General features: G+C 37.7%; 1 protein-coding gene across 4 annotated transcripts in view; it reads right to left on the reverse strand.

Annotated features, from left to right (window-relative positions):
- The window catches only part of LOC136864571 (ankyrin repeat domain-containing protein 13D), a 340,236-nt gene that overhangs the window by 111,789 nt on the left and 207,119 nt on the right, over positions 1 to 21,328 (reverse strand). For all 4 annotated transcript variants that reach the window (XM_067141748.2, XM_067141747.2, XM_067141746.2 and 1 more), the window contains one exon: positions 13,375 to 13,503. In XM_067141748.2, coding sequence (XP_066997849.1) covers positions 13,375 to 13,503 — 129 coding nt within the window. The remainder of the gene's footprint in view (positions 1 to 13,374; positions 13,504 to 21,328) is intronic.

Genomic DNA, 21,328 nt, shown 5'->3' on the forward strand with positions numbered 1-21,328 from the left:
TTCGTGAATGTGATAGAAAACCAATTTCAGTAAGTGAAGACTCCAGGCTGTAATACGGTCATAGATGAATGTATGGTTCCCTGGCAAGGGAGATTATAGTTCAAGCAGTATCTCCAAGGAAAAGCCTACAAACACAGCATTAAGCTGTTCAAGCTATGAAATGATTCCGGGTACACCTGAAGAATTATCAGTTATACTGGAAAACGAACAGTCCTTACTAATGGAAATCTGTCTATGGTGTCAAAAGTTTTACTCCAACTGATGGAACCATACTTGGACCACGGGTGGATTTTGTGCGCAGATAACTACTACACTTTGCTAGAGTACAAACTTCTGGAGTGCAAAACACATTTTGTTGGAACACAGCGAAAGAACAGAACATACATCCCGAATGAAATGTCATCAGCAAAACTAAAGAAAAATGCATCCAAGACATTCCTGCCATTCGTAAATCTCTGGCAATACGGTACCGGAAATCGAACTCAGGTTTCCGAGAACGGCAGTTAATTGTGCTAACCATTACGCTGGCGGACATTCTTAACTACAAAAAATAAGACACATATACATAAATGATATGTGCTTGCAATGCGTGGGTTGGACACGAAACTATTCACCTATACGCTGGCGGACATTCTTAACTACAAAAAATAAGACACATATACATAAATGATGTGTGCTTGCAATGCGTGGGTTGGACACGAAACTATTCACCTAATTGTGCGATGCCAGCAGAGCTGCAGTAGGCCTACGCTACAGAGGCGGACATTTCTTAAATACGAAACACAGATGTACTGCATGACTTCGAAAGTGTTTTCATTGCGTGGGTCGTACAGAGAAAACTATTCACAAATTTGTGCAATGTCATCAGAGCTGCAGAAAGGCTTGTGCCTGCTTCGAAGCGGAATCATTGTTCTTCTTTGACGAATTACGTTGGGGGATCTTGTATGCGAGATTTATTTTTTTCATTTTCTTCATCTCGAAAAGCTGGGGGGGGGGGGGGGATCTATTATGCGAGGGGCTCTAATACATGAGTAAATACGGTAATTATTCCTGCAACACTGTCTTTGTCTGGTATATACATGTTTTAGTTATCACATAATATGTTTAATTTTTATTTGGCTGAAGATGGCCACTAACAGGCTGAAACTAGTCCTAAGACTGATGTAATATCATTTACTTGATATATTGTATTGAAAAGGTGGACCCTTTTGTCAATTTATTTCTTATAATTGCACTTCAATACAGAACAAAAAATAAATTTATAGCTTATAACATCTGACTACTTACATCTTTGTCTGCCCAAGAGAGGTTAGGCTCGATACACGTGTTACACCTGATTGCAGGTGAACTGTGGAGGTCTGTGTGATGAAAGCTAGTTTGGAGGGAGAGTGGGGAGGGTTGGATCGTGTGGGCGGGGGGGCGCGAGTGTGTAAAGGTTTGTTGTGAGGCTTGTTCGTGTAACTCGAAAAGCACATTTACAGTTTCCGAAATTTCATTTAGACTGTGAGCAGGATTGCATTTTTGGTCTATGTTAATGAAAATGTTTTCAAAGATGTTACGTAAATTGTCCTTATTATTGAAGCAAAGAATTCTTAAGGCCTGCTCTATGGAAGTGGTTGGACTCTGTTAGATGGATACTCACGGTGGAATATCTGTTGTGTCTAGAGGTATTCACATGTTCTTTATACCTATCAAAAAAATGTTTCTTCCAGTTTGACCAATGCAACTCGCTGGAAATTGATTACAATTTAATATGTTTACACCTGATTTGTGGTATTTGTTATTGGTGTTATTCACTTTGTACTGGTTATAGAAGAGATTAGCATTGTTATTGAGTGTTTTGTAAGCAATGTTGACATTATGCTTCTTAAGAATGTTAGTGATTTCATAAATATTTCTGTTGGTGTAAGTGAAGGTGGCATAGTTGTCTGCTTTCTTTTTAGTCTCTCTGAGCAGAGTTGATGTGGATTTGTTTACAATTTTACTGGCAATCCTATCTGTGAAATGTCTGCCAAAACCGTTTTTACTCACAATAAAGTAGATGGGGTTGAGTTCTCTCCTTCGATTCGCGTCAGATAAAGGGACGTTAAATGCTCTATGAATGAGACTATAAAATATCGTTCTTTTTTTTTTGACAGTCCAGGTGCACAGAATCTTGAGGAATGGTGTTAACAGTTTGGGTTGGCATTCTATAGATACTGTAAGAAAGTTTCTTTGAGCTGCTATTAATGGTGAGAACTAAAATGTTTAAAGAGTCGTTAGTTTCAACTTAGGAAGTGAACTTAATCTATGGGTCAACAGCATTTAATTGTTCAAGGATGATATCACCATTGGTGATGTTGTGATCTATTAAAGCAGAAGTATCGTTGACATAACGAGTCCAGAACACAATTTCTTTGATTTTGTTATGAATCTTGACATTTTCCAAATGGTCCAAGTAAATTTCTGCCATTGTCCATAGGAAGATTTTCTTGCTTACAGAATTTACCATTACAAGAGAAGTAATTTTTAGAAGTTACAAATTCTAAAATACTTAAAAACTCTTCAAATTTCCTGTGTGCTTAATTAGCTATGTTTCTGAAAAATGTCCTTGCTTATCTATAAGGTTTTTGAGACTGGTATGTTGGAATACATGTTTTTTTATGTCAAATGAATACATTTTTTGATATGGTTGTAAAACTTTATAATTTTATAGAATTACTAATAGAGCTGGGGTTCTCGAATTTGTAATATTTTTTTTAAAAAGATGTGAATAAATTTGAAGTCTTGTACCTGTAGTTAACTATGGGTCTTAAGGAAATGTCTGCTTTATGGACCTTGGGTAATGCTTTGGATGTAGGAATACTGGGGTTTATGTTGATTAATTTCTGAGAATCATAGTCATTAACAACGAAGTATATTTTTCAGAATTTGTTTTAATTTCCTGTGAATATTATTGGTTGGATCTCTTTTAATCAATTTAAACAAATTTTCCTAAAAAAAGATTTCAGTTTTTTGAACATAGGTCACCTTGTCCATAATTACTGTAGCTTGTCCGCTTTTGTAACCGTCATATAATTCTCGTCAATTTTCCATTTCAAAGAATCAATGTCCTTTTTAGGGAATAAAGCAGCTATCGATTTATTGATTTACATTAGGTTGGAGAGTTTTTTTTACGAATATTGAATCTAATTGTTGTTTGATTATCAACTGGCAATTTCTGTATAGAATTCTCAGCTTCAGCTGTAATGGTACCTGTTAATTTAAAGGCAGTAGGCCAATTAAACTTAGGGCCCTTTTTCCAAGACGTTAATATCCGAGGTGCTGAGTTGGATGTCAGAAAGATTTATGACAGGGTCGTGAAACTCCAAGCTTCCCGAATCGTATTTTAATGTGTACTTGTGACCTTATCTATTTTACTCATCTTACCGTACATGTATTTTTGGCTGATGATGTCCAAAAAGAACCACGAAAAATGTCCTGACACTTGTTAATCGCTAATTAAAGAAAAATTTGTTGGTATTGTAAAAATGGAACCTTTGACTGTACCTTAAAAATTGACAAAACGGGCTTTGCAATGAAATTCATTTTATGCAACAAAAAATGAATTACCGCACACTACCTTTATATGGAAAATTGCTCGAACACTGCAAGGCTCTGGGTTGTACATACTTCAAGCATCTTGATGTGAAATATTAAAGAGCATACTTCAGCAGATTATTTCAGTGTTCTGTGTGATGAAACTACAGATATTTCCTTACTGAAACAACTTACTGTATATATAAAATATATCAACGAACTTGAAAAAGAGGTTAATGTTAGTTTTGTATCAGCTTGCAATATCATTACTGGTAAAGCTGAGACCATAACAAAGTAATTGAAACCCCTGTCCGGCCCCGCGGTGTAGGGGCCAACGCGTCCGCCTGTCACCCGGCGGCCCCGGGTTTGATTCCCAGTCGGGTCAGGGGTTTTTGATTGTAAATTATTAATATCCCTGGCCTGGGGACTGGGTGTGTGTGTCATACTGAACATTCCTTTCCTCACATTCAACATACTACACTTCCACAATTCCACTTACACGCAGGTTCCTATCATATGGTGAAAGTAGTGGCAAAAGATCTACAGAGGTCAACGCCATGAACAAATATCATTAAAAAAACAATTGAAACCCTTGAAAATTTAGAGTTAAAAACTTGCAATTTAGTGGGTCTAAGATCTGATGGGCTAGCTGTCGTGATTGGTAAGTAAAAAGGAGTTGTAACACTGCTAAAAAAGAAAAAATGGACTCGTGGTGAAATGACACGGCATAAACCAATGATTGGCACTTTCTGGTGCCCAGGCTGCTGGTGAAGTGCCTTATTTAGTGAATTTAATGATTTCTTAAGACAACTCTCTTGCTTCCTTAAAAATTCCTTGGCGGTCAGGATGGCTGGTTTAACTGAGATCCAGAATATCATGGACAGCCCTCAAATTAAATTAAATATAGACAGTGAAACAATGAAAGAATACTGGAAGAAAAGAACAACTAAGGAGGAAGAATTGAAATTGTAACGTGGTCCTTAGAAGGCCGGAACGCAAGAAGAAGAAGAAGAAGAAGAAGAAGAAGAAGAAGAAGAAGAAGAAGAAGAAGAAGAAGAAGAAGAAGAAGAAGAAGAAGAAGAAGTCAGTGATAATAGATGGTTGTCTCATGACTCTGCTGTACATTTCCTAATCTATCATGAGTGTTGTTGCTTTACTTGAAAGAGAAGTCAATGAAAGAAATGACATTACAGCTAAAGGATTAATCAAGTGCATGAAGACATACAATTTCTTGGCTGCAATTATGATGCCTTCAGATATCTTACCTCTTCTCTGCACCTTGTCTAGAGCTTGGCAAAGACAAGATAATGACTTGACAGATATTGGGCCAGCCTTAGAAACCATAAAACTCAGCATCTTACAGCAGAGAGACACTCCAGGTAATCATTTTGAAAGTCTCAATCACTATATCGCAAGTGAATGGACAGACTTCCACATCAGTTATTCAGATGTCCATGTTGTGACCTTCAGGACAACAATTTACGATGAGTACATAGATACTGTTATACAACATCTAGAAAACAGATTTCCAGATATCCCATCATTTCCTGATTTTCAAGTGTTCAATGCAAAATGTCAAGATCAAAATGAAGCTTCTGAGTTGCTTCTTGATTTCTACTCTAAAAAGGAAAGCCCTCCATTCAGAAATTACAATAGCGCTAAATTGGAATGATCTGCTGCATTAGAAATGTTTTAAGGAGAGTTCTACATCAGGTTAAGATCTAAAAAAATTATGATGTTACCAAATTTGGCAAGACTATCTTTTACTGAACTGTCCATAGTTGTGAGTGCAGCTGAAAGTGATAAGAGAATTTTTGACTTTGAAGAGAATGAAAACCTGTTTGAGGAATCATATGAAGCAGGCCAAACTCAACAGAATTCAATTATGAAAGAGCTGCCAGACAACTGGACCTCAAAGGAGAAAAGAAGAATCAACATATAAAGTGTCAAGCTAAAGGTAAATTTCAATTATGTAATGACAGAAAAATCTTATTATGTCTTGTTTGTGACAACACTAAAATAGTTAAATTTTTCAGTTAACGTTTACCTGTATGGTATTATTGTTAATGCCCCAAGGTGAATAAATTGACTTGAGTTGCATTTCAGCTTTGGTCATTTTACAGTTGCATATAAAGTGTAAGCAGTAAGCAAACATTCTTTCCAATTTGCTTAGAACCGAGTATTCTTCAAATGAAGTAAGTTCTTGAATTGGTTACCATACAAAATGGAAAATACCCAAAATGTCATTCAAATAGGTACGCTGGTCATGATAAAGGATGAAAACCTGCCATGAAATGGAGTCTAGGATGCATCACCCATCTATATTTATGTTGAAAATGGAAATCGTCATTGCAAGGGTAATACTGCACATGTGACAAAAAGTCGTAATTTTAAGTTCTTGTACCATTTGCACTAACGAACAGATGCTCAGGAGTGCGTAAAGTAGTATTACAAACACACCAATAGGAAACAGGGAATATTAAGATTTACAATACCACAAAACTTAGTGTTTTCAGGGCCTGTACTACGACTGTCAGATAAACAGCCAGATACGTAGGCTGCAGTTTTGCAAACTAGAAGTTAAATATTTTCTTGCGTACTACCAACGGATTTTAACTACGGTATTGTAATGCGGAAGATGTAGTAACATTTTTATTGGGTTGGTAATAAGGTTACTGAAAATATAGTGAAATTTAGCGCGGTGGTATACGTGTTCCGTGGTGTTTTCGTTTGTTCAGCTCTATTCCTTTTGAAATTTTATTGCTATAATCCAATATCAGACTCTTATTAAGCTATAATGTGGAAGTCCAGGTCAAAAACAGAATTAGGACTGAAATATCCACATACGAAGAAATGTTAAAATTAATTAACTGTACCGGTATAACGAAACTGAAATTGTTATAGAAAATAAAAAGACTGAAAATGTAACCTGGACGCAAAAGTTAAGATTCAGGTTATGTATCTTTTTTGTCTAGTACTATTTACGAGGTTGCGCGTTACGACGAAAGTAAAGTTTATATTCGTAATTAATGCCACTGATGCAGCGTGGGATCATTAATTTTATTATTAATTCAATAATTGTTTGCTAATTGAATAAGTAGTTAGTTTCTTTCCTTTCAATACAACGTGAGAATAGTAACTGGCAAGCATTTATCTCACTTTAGCGTAAATACTTTTGTAGCAAGTTGTTATGAAGTAAAAGAAATATAACCTCCTTAACATCCTCATTCGACGGACGAATCGCCATGAACAACGTCGTATACCTTTACTCCATATGTGCGTCGCGGATAGATTTGACACGCATTTTAATGATTAGGAAATGTGTGCTATCACCTCTAGTACCCTACCGACTACCATTTACAAGGTAAAAAAACGTTAGACTATTGGGACTCGAACCCACGAAAAATTGCTTATTAGCAAACTTTGCTGCCCTAACGACCACGGCTACCCATGAAGCTTGTGGTTGACTGCTTGTGTACTACTGATATACTCAGTAGCAACAACTTGCTAGCTTGGGAAATCTTTAAGAATTCTGTGATAGCTGGACATGAAGCATGACATACTTTATAAATATATACATAAATTACATTGTAACAACTTAATTTCGCAAAGCATCATGCAGATGTAGATTCATCTTGATGAGTAGCCATCTTGATTCTTTACAGTGGCGTCCCCGATAAGAGCTAAGTCCCAGATAAGAGCGTTAACAGCCTCTCCAACTTCGGCATAGCTATACTCGAGAATATTTTCCCAGATTGCACATAAACGAAAGTCGTAGTATGCGGTTTCAACCGAACTTCCAGATAAATGTCCAAACTGCCAAATAAATTTATACCGCACTTTTATCTGGCTGTCGTAGTACAGGCCCTCAGTGGTGGAGGAACATCACATATCTGCACCATTTAACTCCGCAAATCTGTATAAAACTGTCAGTATGCAATGGCTACCAAAGAAGCTTGGATCAAAACTTTCCCTTATTCAGTTATGGAAGTTGATCATAATTTTTTTAAAGGTCTACAATCACAAAAACCTGCAAGTGTATGACTCAATTCACCCAGGCAGATCACCAAATGATCTTACAGTTGCAGATTAAGAGCTCTGAAATACAGTACACACCTGATAGACATACTGAATACAAGCCTTCATCTGAGAAGAGTTTTTGACCATGCTCTGTCAGTATTGAATCGATGAGGCTCTTCAGTTATTTGAGAAGCCCGTTGAAATAATGCTGACAAAATATTAGCACCTCTAGTAACTGAGTACGCTGTTGCCTAAGGAGTGCCGGTGATTCTTTGATGAACTCTCTTTCGCTACGTGATGTGCAAGATACAATAAAAATTAACCTCAATAAAATATGTACGTGCATTACTTGTTTTCTTGGGACAATGCATTCCGCTTTGTTCTCATGGCATACGTACATGCTCAGTGATAACATGAGGAATTTTTTAAAGTTTTCATTTTGATCAATACTGCGTAGCCACAATCACGGCACCCTTTAACTCTCAGAGTGCCGGGGAGCGCGAGCGCGCTCCTTTGTAGCCTAGCGAAAAGTGCCACGAGCGCGATCGCGCTCCGTGTTGCAGCTGTCTATGTAAGTCGTAACAGTTTGCACATATCTGACAGATGGCAGCTCCAGTTGCCATCACACTGTAGTAGATACTACATAGTTTCTAAATCTACCACCAGAATCTCTGTGAAACATTTTGTGTTGATGTTATGATTTTTTCTATTTCAGCTGTTTGGCGCGTACCTGTAGACCATGTGTTCATAATAATGGCGACTAGTTCTCGTATTATGTTTGAAATTGATAACGATTTGGTACAATGTATTGATTAATTGAGTGATGATTCTGATTATATTGAGTCAGGCGACGATTCAGATGATACTGAGAGTAATAATAATGCTGGTAAAGTTTCAAACAATGATGATTGTGGTTATGTTATCCGACTTACTCGTGTGACAGTGACGCATGAAATTTCCGATAAAGACGGTAATGATAGTGACGGGAATAATGATGGAATTGACGGAGACAGTAATGACGATGATGACCAGATTCCCAATTTCCATAAAATTCAGTCCGATCACTACGTGCAATTTTAGCCCTCCCCTGCATTCCTTGAAATGCCCGGCCCTAAACGTGCACCTCCTCCTGATGCTAGACCAAGCCAGTATTTTAATCCATTTTTACAAGAACTATTATTCTTAAAACACTGATATTTTACAAACTAGTACACAATGCATCAGTGTGCACAGGAATAACAAATTTAGCTGAGTAGATCAAAATACTAGGATCCAAATTTGAATTTTAAAATTTTTCAAAAATTGCATGAACACATTTAATTGTTTGCTCGGAAGTATGAATTATTTTCGTGATGTTAATATAATGAGTGAAGAGAGGGATCACTTAGCTACAAGAAAATATAAACTACAAGGAGATATCTTGAAAATTGAGGATAGGATATGCTTTTATCTTCGGTGCTGCATAATAGGCATTTTCTCTCTGGCATTCTTAGCAACCACGGCAGTAAGGGAGCCAGCACTAACAGGGTTAATGAAAGGTTATCGTCACGTATGTGCTCTTTTTTTTTTTTTTTTTTTTTTTGCTATGGGCTTTTCGTCGCACCGACACACATAGGTCTTATGGCGAAGATGGGTTAGGAAAGGCCTAGGAGTTGGAAGGAAGTGGCCATGGCCTTAATTAAGGTACAGCCCCAGCATTTGCTTGGTGTGAAAATGGGAAACCTTTTCAGGGCTGCCGATAGTGGGATTCGAACCTACTATCTCCTGGATGCAAGCTCACAGCCGCGCGCCTCTACGCGCACGGCCAACTCGCCCGGTCGTATGTGCTCTAACCCTGAAAGTATTTTGTTAGAGTTATTGAGACAGCACGTAGCATTCTTTTTTTTTTTTTTTTTTTTTTTTTTTTTTGCTAGGGGCTTTACGTCGCGCCGACACAGATAGGTCTTATGGCGACGATGGGATAGGAAAGGCCTAGGAGTTGGAAGGAAGCGGCCGTGGCCTTAATTAAGGTACAGCCCCAGCATTTGCCTGGTGCGAAAATGGGAAACCACGGAAAACCATTTTCAGGGCTGCCGATAGTGGGATTCGAACCTACTATCTCCCGGATGCAAGCTCACAGCCGCGCGCCTCTACGAGCACGGCCAACTCGCCCGGTACGTAGCATTCTGAAGACAAACACGAATGAAAGGTCTGATTATCTTAAATACATATTGATTTTTAGCAGAGAAAAGTTTTGCTGCTCCTGTACGATGTGGGAAAAATTACATGTGCACTATTGCAGTTGCATTGGTGATATGTTTGAATAAAAATTGGGACTATGTGGTAAAGTAGCTGAATATATAGAATAGAACGAAACAAACTGCCCAAAAATATTCAGTAATTTTTAATTTATTGCAAAACAGTTCTTACTAAGGCTTAGCCCTAGTACAAAAGGTTGTTCTTTATGATGTGTACAGTAACTTCGTATTATATGTGGGTTGGAACTTTAATAGTGGCAACACTACTGAAGATGTGAAAGGAAATAGAAATTGTACCGGCTGGTACACCTCTACGCCGCACATTTGAATTTTCCGCCTTAAAGTACTCCTCTGCAGGAGAAACTCTGAACTTTAAAAACTGGATCAATTCATAAGTTTCTCAGAAGATGTCACTACCGTAAATACTGTGTGGATTTCAACTTGTTTTGTTTTCCATTGATCAAGAAGTGTGGACATTTTCTTATAGATGTCTCTACTAAAAAACTATGACCATGCACCCTGGTGCGAAGTGGAAGAACTTTATTTGAAGAAATTTTGTATTCATAAGTTTGTTCTTTACTAAATTTCATTCTTTCATTTCTGGGTTGGCAATATAAATCGTTTCTTTCCGCCAGTTTTGAACCTAGCCAATCCAGAATTTCTGTAATTAATTTTTGACCAATCGTGTCTTTCTTCTTCGATTTTGATGTGTAATTGTAAGCTACCCAATAAACGCCTGTGGGTGTGTCTTAATTATTCATGAAAGGTCTCGATTCTTCCCCGAGAGTATAAAAACTGATGATTTTCCTGTCTCTCGGCCACTCAAACAACATCTAGCATAGTGTACGGAAGTGTAGCAGGATATACTAATAATTTGTTGTATAGGCTGATGATGCCTGTGAATAAAAGTGAAACATGTCCCGGTAAATTAGTGTTGTAACATTACAACTTAGCAACACAAACTGTAATTTGTATTGAAAAGGTGGATCAAAATAACCAACAAATTGTTAGTATATCATAGCATAGTTCAATACGGGTCTAATAATGAGATTAGTTACATGTAAAGTGTAGCAGGAGGCGGGAAGCGCCTCTTTCATCCAGCAACAGCTCTTCAACAAGGTAATGGCCACTTAACATCTTTATTTCTTGCTAGCTCAGCAGTTTAATCCGCAGGGAAGGTCCGAATCCTTTGCTATGTAATAAACATGTAATCTCCCATCGTTCTGTAAAACTTCAAATATCTTTAACTGTAATTCGGGGATAGAGAGTGCTTTACCCTCTCGAGCTTCCCTTCATACTAGCTTGAGGTAACTATGTTTTGTAACTGGTTTTCTTCCTTTTTGTAATGTCTTAATTTTTTTTTATACGAGTCACCTCCATAGTTTGGGAATAGCCCGTTTCATCGGCCTAGTGCCTCCTAGGTTTTAAAAGGCTTCATGTAGGAGTGCAAGCAACGCCTCCATTCATCTTGGTATTTTGGGCCATTTACTTAATCTGTTCTTTTTCCACTGAGGCCCAGTAGGTTGGGTACGAGATACCCCCGTTTCATTTGATGTAAGCTGTGCCTTGATGGCAATTTAGTGTACAGCCGTATATTACCTTTAATTGGCTTGGGAAACTGAGAGCGGGTCAGCTCTTTGGTATTGGAAATGTGCCTCAGAGAGGCTTGACATTGCTAGGTGGGAGCTAGTGCTCTATATTATTAGGGGATTTCTGCCCTTTTGAAAATATGTGATTGTGAGCTGTGAGCTCAAAAATTGTAAAACTTGGGGCTTGAAGCCCAGATTGGTAAATTATCTCTAGATCTTGGCTTTTCCTGATCTTGTACCTGATTTGTTAACTTGTTGTTATTGGTCAAACTTTGAAATTCTATGTGAAAATTGTTAAGTTTTGCTATTTTCAAAAATATAACCTTTAATGCAATTTTAATCAATATCTCAGCTTTGTAGTTAGACCCATTCCAGCCCGCACCTTCTTTCACCTCTGCATTCCATGGGTATCCCCGTAACAGAAATAATTGTTGTCGGTTCTACAAGATGTTATTCAATGTCAAACCTACTGTACCCCACAGTAAATTGACTCTCCCTTCTGATGCAATGGCGAGAAGAAGTCAGTCTTGTGTGAGTTGGCGCTCCAAACTGCTGTGTTTAGTGTATTCACCATGTTCATGAAACAGGAACAGCAAAGTTGGCTGAAAATTCAATATGCCTATTGGCCACAAAGCAAGAGAAATTCATGAGGGAACATGGCTCAGCTTAGTGTCAGTGAAGCAGACACAGATCAATGTCTCACTATGCATGACTTAGGTCACGATATGGGATTATCACGTACGACTGTGCAGCATATTCTAAAGCAGCACCTGAAAAATGTGAAAAATTGCATCTCAGTGGGATCCCCATGAGCTGACATAAACGCAGCAATGATTAGGATACACCGCTCCTTGAACTCACTTGGAGCACTACGAACGCAAAGGAGACTCTTTCTTATGCCGTATCGCTGGACTTGATGAGACATGGGCCAGATCGTTTGAACATGAACCTAAGCACCAATCCAAGTGGTGTCATTACGGGTCACCACACAAAATAAATATCCATCAAATCCCTACCAATGGGAAAATCCTGCAGAACCCTACCTTCATGCTGCACGATAATGTGCGGGCACTTATGGTACACCCTTTAGCAGATTTGTATGGTTGCTGGTGTTGCAAAGTGCTTTTCCAAGCACCATATTGATCAGATTTAAACCCCTGTGATTATGATTTGATTCCAGAGATGAAGGAACCACTTCATGGCATTTGCTTCCGAATTTTTCCGGAGATTGTGCAGGCAGTAGATCAGTAGATTGCTCCATCAAAGACATGAACAGAAGCTGCTACAGGGATTGTTTTACAAAGGTATTACTTTTGTCTTTGTAGTAAATAAATACCTGACACTATTAAAGTTCCAACCCTAATATTTATTTATTCATTATTTGTTCACCGTTTTGTGATTTGAACTTTCATCCATGTCCCAAGCATATGTAGCACCACAGTGGACATGCCGTGAACCAATTTTGTTGTGTGTTCATCATACTGTATCCTCTGTGTTCAATGTGTATGGAGATGTTGATAGTGTAACATGCGCACGGTAAATTCATGTGTTCATTCAACCTATATTCAGCACAATGAGAAATATCACCAATATTTTTATCAAACTAGAAGGAAACCACTCTTACATTCACAAAACTTCTTTCCCAGATTATAATTCTCTCTTTATGTACATTGAATGTCAATGGTAATGTTAATTGTACTTTAATAATGAAATGAAATGCCGTGTGGCCTCCAGAGAGGCCTGGTACAGGTTTTTTGATTTGACATCCGTAGGTGACCTGCGCGTCGTGATAAGGATGAAATGATGATGAAGACTGCACATACACTCAGGGGAATTAACCAATTATGGTTAAAATCGAACCCGGGACCCCTGTGACCATAGACCAGCACGCTAACCACTTAGCCATGGAGCTGGATGTAATTTAATAATACATATGGCCAATTAACTGATTCAACATGCAGATTACCTACCTTAAATTTTTGTATTTTTGTATTTATTTCTCTTGGGCGACCAATATCACGTCCATCAAGATCAACCGTTTCATCAAAATATTCTTCTGGTGTGATATTGGATGGATTTCCCATGCTGGAATATTCTTCCTACAAATATAAATTACATAAATAAACAATAGATGCAAAGCACGTGAATTAGGAATGATGACAGAGAAAATACTGTGTAAATAGACACGAGTTATTCATCACACACCATGTATTACCAAAATTCATAGGTGCTAGAAATTGCAAAATCCGAATAGTTAGTGTTTGTTAACATATATTAGTGTGTGGGGTGAGATCTTGTGCCTAGCCCAACTGTATTACACATACTTCATATAACCTGGCAAGTCACATAACTACACCTACTCTTAGATACACAGCTGTCCTGATTTTACATTATTTCTATACATATATCAGTGATATTCACTTAATTAATTTACTCTTCAAATATCTTGGGCGTCAACCACTACTGTTAGTGACGAAGTTGTAGAGCAACACTCTTGTCTACTCTCAAGGTGTGTGGTGATAAGCTCACACACTTGATAAAATACTTGATTATGAATCGGGAAAAATGTATCGTGGTTGCATTCCCACAATTTAGGATTATGATTGAAAATTGTATTACCAAACATTATATGAAAACTTGAACTGATGTATGTACTTTCAACAAAATTAAACTGCATTATTTTAATTAAAACAAAATTATATCCTGTGAGATTTGCTGTTGCATTTAATGAAAACATTACACATTTAAGAAGCTGTTGGCATTGTCGGGAATTCTAATTGATCGCTGCTGAATATTTTCTTCCACATGTTATATATGAAGAACATGTTTTGTGCTGGAATAATCTTGCATCTGCTTCTGGAGTGACCCTGGGTTTGTTCTGCTGCGGAAAATCCGATCTGGGTTCATGGCTGCCGCTCTTGTTATGTCAACTTCTTCTGTAACTTGTTGTGACCTACTTCCCTATTTATTGTGCAATGACCCACAGGCCTATATAGTTACGTTCACCTGTACTAATTTGTCAGAAAGGAAAACATTATTGAAGAGCCTGCAATATTCAGGCATGCTAACTAAGCTGGTTTCACACGTCCTGACGGCTTAAATAGAGACTGCTGATATACATACAACAGGTCTACTAGATGTCTCAGATATACTTTACTATTATTCAATTCTTGAACATAGTCTGCAAATTGTGTAATCAAATTCAATCATGAATTCGAAGTGATATAGCAACCGCTAAATGAATATAACTAACAAGTTTTATAGGTACTGAATACCAATCTCCAGAAAGCTGAACATAGTCCCTTGTGACTATATTGAAATACTATGAAGTCATACAAAGTAATCCAACATAGAAGTAGCAAATAGCAGGTCAATAGATCAATAGACAACAGTTTTTACAATTGGCTTTAAGTCGCACCGACACAGATAAGTCTTATGGCGACGATGGTATAGGAAAGGGCTAGGGGTGGAAAGGAAGCGGCCGTGATCTTAATTAACGTGTGAAAATGGGAAACCATGGAAAACCATCTTCAGGACTGCCAACTGTGGGGTTCGAACCCACTATCTCCCGAATACTGGATACTGGCTGCACTTAAGCGATTGCAGCTGTCGAGCTCGGTGAGACAGGTAGTTCACTCAATCGTTATACAGATATATAAGCTTGAAACGGGTTTAAATGAACTTCAACATACCACGTGTCTCCCCTCTACAAGTCCAGCCCTTCCACACATTCCAGGGTGCTAGCTAATCGCTCATATGGAATCTCAACCATGTGGTCACGTGCCTTTCAAAATCTAGCCACGGGGCTGCTGCCTTGCCAATACTGATAGAATGGCTCAGGCTACATTGTGAATGGGAACTTCCTCTTGCCTGTCACAGTATCTTCTAAACTTAGACCTGTTTCCCAATACAGTGCCAGCTTCTACATGTCTTCAGTTACAAGGTGAAATATGAATGTGTTACTAATTATAGTGAATTCCGAGGGAATTCTGTAACCAAGTTGTATGGTTACAAAACTTCTACCTCATGAATTATTCGATTAGCAGAGTAGACTTATTCATAAACATTTACCACATAACCTGAAATCTATTACATAAATTCTGATACATACATAAAATACCCTTTCCAAATTGTATACATAGTCTCATCCATCTGGATGTTTGTCATTACTTTACATATACAATATTATTTACACAGTGAAAACATTCTTTTGCACTTTGGTCATTCCAAACGTTCATTAATGTCCTGTGTCAACTCTCTTACATCTTACATCTACATACTTTCTCCAGTCACTGGAGTTCATTGCACTACCGTCCTTCACTTTGTAACACGACACACGCTAATTATACTGAAGTCCTGTTCAAAATACCAGCTTCATAAAACGTGGAGAATTAACTTAATAGCAATATGTTCAACAACCTCACGACATATTTCTTGAGATTTCTTATATTAATGTGCCAATGATGTTTCCTTCCTTGTCTTTTAATGAATAAGCACATTTCCCGATATGTTTCACTATAGTGAAATATCCCCGATATAATAAGAAAAACTTAGAAAAATGTTCCGCTTCTGCTGATGATGGCAGTGGAACCCTAAGTAACACCTTGTCATCAAGCTCAAATTCATCTACCTTAGTCTTTAACACAAGTGGATTGAAATTGGGACCGCATAATGTTTCAATTATATTATAATCTAGCAAAATGTCTATCTGCCCTTCCATTGCACTTGCGTATTTTAAGGGAACAGGTTATTTTGGTCTTACAAAAGCTGAGTTGTCATGAACAATAAACTTATGTTTGTACAGACAGGTGCGTTCTACCAGTCCTATCACAAAAAAATCACTGTGTGCTATTAGTAACTCATATAATTGGTCCTTCTGACCCTCTTCTAAGTTGCATTTCTCCACTGTACCACGTAATTCGTCCCTAGCATCTCTCTGTATAGATACATGGCAGACATTGATGTTTTTTCTCACATTAGGAACATTCTTAGACACCTCACCGTCAACCTCAGAACTAGAAAACACTTTATTCACACTTCTTTTTGACATATCATATGGTAGGCATAGAATCTCAAGGGTAATTTTATAAAACCACCTATTCAGTACTTTCCACGTTTAATGTGGTTTGAATCTACATGAATTTATGTAGATTTATCAGGTCAGGTAAATGTTTCACCCATTATTTGGGCATCTTCAGCCTGTAGATAACCTTTAGGTCAAGGTCTGGGACGTTTTTAACCATATATAGTATAATATACAAACGTTAATAATCTCTTAAAACTAACATGCCAGGATAATAATTTTTAAAATGTGAACAAAACATAACTGTGGGTAACATAAATGAATAGTGTTTTAACACAAAAACTTGTTGGTCCTATTCTAACTTAAAAATATGTCCAAAACTAAAATGGATCTTCTTCCTCTATCATAAGTCTTGAGAAAAGAGGATATTGATACTGGGGCTTATTTGACCCACGTATTTCATTTTCATGTTCTTGACATAACTAATGTTGAAATGTGTTTTCAAACACTAGTGGAGATTTAAAACTGATTGTTATATATAGACTGGTCAAGAATGTTGTGAATGAAACTGTAAGCGTCTTGACTTCGGGTCTTATGTAACGACAAGGAATTGTAAAGAGTACAAAATTAGGCTGTTTCTTAGTTTTGGGCTGTTGCTTAATTGAGAAGGAACATCCTAGACACTTGATACAGTCTTGTATGAATATCATTCCCGTTGATGTGTTGCTTGGTCTTTGAGAGGGATCTTAAGATTATCTGTAATGAAGTAAAAAGGAAATTTTAATTAACAATTTAGAGCACGCGTTGTGACAAAATGTATTAAACTAACACCTCATAACTGTAAAATGACTTACTTGTTCAATTCATACTAGGCGGACCTGTCTGTTTGGCAGCACCATTAATTTAAATTTATATTTTCATTCACAACAATCTTGACCATCCTACAATTAACAATCAGTTCTAAATCTCCACTTGTGCTTGACAACACATTCTGACAGTTACGGTATGTCAAGAACATGAAATGATATAGGTGGGTCAAATGAACCCCGGTATGTAATATCCTCTTTACCCAAGATTTATGGTAGAGGAAGAAGATCCATTTTAGTTTTGGACATATTTTTAAGTTAGAATAGGACCAACAAAGTTTTTATTTGTGTTAAAACACCATGTTACCCACAGTTCTGTTTTGTTCACATTTAAAAAATTATTATCCTGTCAGGTTAGTTTTACGAGATTATTAACGTTCGTATATTATACTATATATGGTTAAAAAGCACCCAAATCTTGACCTAAAGGTTGTCTACAGGCTGAAGATGCCCAAATAATGGGTGAAACATGTACCTGACCTGATAAGTCTACATAAATTCATGTAGATTCAAACCACATTAAATGTGGAAAGTATTGAATAGGTGGTTTTATTAAATTATCCTTGAGATTCTATGCCTAGTGTCATCTTCAATACGGAACAATAATGAGAGTTGTTACTTGTAACATCAAATGGTAACCTGAATTCCCTGCTAGACTTTCCCAAAATGAGACAGACATTACGTAGATCAAAATTTAATTTCACCTTGTGACAAGTTAACCAGTCAGTACCTAAAATTACAGCAAACACCAAATATAGGTACAACATAACATGGCTGAAAAATAAATTCTTCACTGATGTAATAATAATAATGTTATTTGTTTTACGTCCCACTAACTACTTTTTAAGGTTTTCGGAGACACCGAAGTGCCAGAATTTAGTCCCGCAAGAGTTCCTTTACGTGCCAGTAAATCTACCGACACGAGGCTGACGTATTTGAGCACCTTCAAATACCACCGGACTGAGCCAGGATCGAACCTACCAAGTTGGGGTCAGAAGGCCAGCGCTTCAACCGTCTGAGCCACTCAGTCCAGCTTCACTGATGTTGATGGGGACAGCTGTATATCTGTTTACCCTCTGAGACTTGCCCCCTACTGCAGTTACTATGACAGTATTTCTTATAGGTATTTGCTCTACGTCAGTGGTACTCGAACTATTAGGTTGGCATACGGCAAAAATATGACTGTTTTACCTTCGTACCCTCAAAGTATGAGTACAGTATATTACGATTATACCAGAAATAACAAATGATTGTTGCTGGATGCCAAATAATATTAATTATAATCAGCACAGCCATCATCATTTTCCGCAGCTTATCCCGCTTGCTCAGGGTCCCTGCACACACATAGGCATGATTTAAGGTGACATGCCTTTCCTGACATCACAGTATTGAGCCATATCCTGACGGCCCATAAGAGACAATCAGATATATATTTGCCATACTAAAAAAAGTTATATTGAGATACATTTCAGTCAGGCATGGTAAAAGTAGTAGATTGCAGAATAGTTGAGACCGGAAGTCCATGGAGACATCTGAATATTGCGCGATGCTTCCCTGTGACTGTGGGAAAGGTTCAGCGTTACCAGAAGTTAGCACATCTCGGCACGTGTAGAAGACGTTGGCCACGAGGAACATTCAGCCAATTACGAAGCGTGGGTGTGGCCAATATGAAGCCTGGACCGCGCAGAATTAAAGTCCCAGGTTGACCAACATGGATATCTGCGTTAAGAAGACATCGCTATAGAGGAATCAGTTCTGTTAGTTGATGGATTTCCACAGGTCTGAAAGTGTGAAATAATCTGAGTCATATTTTAAGTCATCAGGAGTGTTTTATGTTAATTTTAATTAATATAAAAGCCATTGTGAATCACAACCACACTGATTGGTTGATTCTTTGAATATACGGGAATCCCCTAGCGACAATGGCGTTAGCCAAGCTTCTCAAGCGTACCGATCATTGGGAGCATCATTCTGATTGTGGGAGCCCCCAGGAGTGAACGTTATTCTATACTGCTCTTATATTTGCGCGCGAATGTTGCCACGTGGGTAGACATATATCAGTGTATGGTCTTTTCGACCGAAAAACAGTGCATTTAGTTGTGAAGTTTGCTAAATTAACTGGTGGAGTGATAAAATTGCCGATTACATTATGACGCAAAGTTTTACTCTAAAGTCATAGACGGTAATGTCAGCTGCAGACTGGTAAGTGAAGGAGAGACGCTCAGCTGTATTGCATTTTTGTGTCAGTCGCGTATCGCGAAGGACTTTCGTACCGAACCGCGAGTCGCTCTAACTGTGTTAAACCCTAAATGTGTGTTCTTAATTTTATGTATGCTGTTCTGTCAGATTAATGTTGGCTTAGTTCACAGCTGACAAGGGTTTATTCTGCACGTGCACATCGAGCGGTGAAGAGGTATTTACCTGAAGTCTTCTGTGTTGCAGTGTACAGGAACTTTCATCAAGAAGATGGCACTGCCCATAGAAGAAAGAAGATTCTTTCCATGTGTTAAAGCTGAGCTGAAAATGGAGTAGAATATCACCAGTGCGAGGATGTGAGCCGTTGCCAACGTCCAGGGAGTTGTCAAAGGTAAGACGCATGTTTTTAAATTAGATGGCATGCTATATGAATTATATTTAATACTAGTGAAGCTTAGTGTAGGGATTTTTCTTAAACGTCATTTTTGCCGGATGGCATGTGTTTATTTTACATTTGTAATGCTGTAGATACGGGTAGGAGGGGAATGCATGATTTCTATATTTTTCTTTTACTTTACGATTAGTTACATGGGATACTGAGGGAGTTGTTAGTATTTAATTGTTCTTGTGTCATTATGCGTGTTAATTAGCTTAGAATTATTCCGATATTCTTGTATGTTAGAGATAGGAGGATTAGATTGACAAGATCATCCACTTTCCAAGTTAAACACTTGTGGCGTTGAGAGTAAATTAGATTTTTCCATTTAGAAAGATGAGTAACAGTTAGGTTGCATGACGCATGTTATTTCAAGAGCTGTAACACGTGTGGAGCTGTATCGCAACGTTGAATGAGAAAGGATTCTTCCAATGTGGGTTGGAAACTGTTTCGTACAATGATTTGAGTGGGAATCGAACCTGGATTTATAATGAGAAAGGCTGATGAGATTGTATGAAATATAAGAGAATTTAATGCATGCTGATTTATGAAGTTGATTATTCAGGCCGATTGCATGCCTGATGATGTGATAAGAATGATGTGCAGTGAGTATAGTCTTGCAATTGTATTCTGAGAGAATACTGAAAATCAGAATTGACGGGAAATTAATGTCAGGCCAGTGAGTCTGATGTGTGTGTTGAATTGTAATAGCATGCTAGCAAGAAGTACGATTGTATGTGAATTTCCGAGCAGTTGAGGAAATACGAGCTCGCCTTATAGGTTTACTTATCAGCCGTGTTTATGCAGACAGTGTGAATGAGATGTCGTTTCCGTAATACAATCTTGTCGAACAGTGACCAAGCCCTCGGTGCAGTATTGAGTTTTAACATTTCTTTTCTGCCCACAGCACAGCAGGAAATATGTGACAGATGAACGCACTTTCTGGTGCGCAAATGCAGCAGAGGAATGCAATGTTGCCCATTGCTTTCCACATGTTAATAAATATTATTATTATTATATGTTTTCTCTTACAGGATGGTGTTTTGTGCAATTTCATATGGTTTTGATATGTTGTCTTTTAGTTTAATGGGGAACAGCCCGAGTGCTGAGTGAATGTTGGTGGTCAATCTAGTTCATACTAGTTCTTCTTGGTGAACCGCGTTTCACGTCGAGTCAGTATAGTATATAAATTTTCCCTTTCCTAATCCAATGTAGATATTTGAGATAATTGAATTATGTTGTGATCATTGTAAATATAGCGTAGGTGAATGCCACTAGTATTTTTCATAGTTCATATCATGTCCCATTGCGTCTTAATTTTCGTTTAATGTTAAATTTTGCGGCAACTCTCCTGAATTTAAATCCATATCAGTGTGACACTTAAAAATCGTGCTACTCTATAG

This window comes from Anabrus simplex, chromosome 2 (assembly GCF_040414725.1).
Source record: "Anabrus simplex isolate iqAnaSimp1 chromosome 2, ASM4041472v1, whole genome shotgun sequence".
Taxonomy (NCBI): domain Eukaryota; kingdom Metazoa; phylum Arthropoda; class Insecta; order Orthoptera; family Tettigoniidae; genus Anabrus; species Anabrus simplex.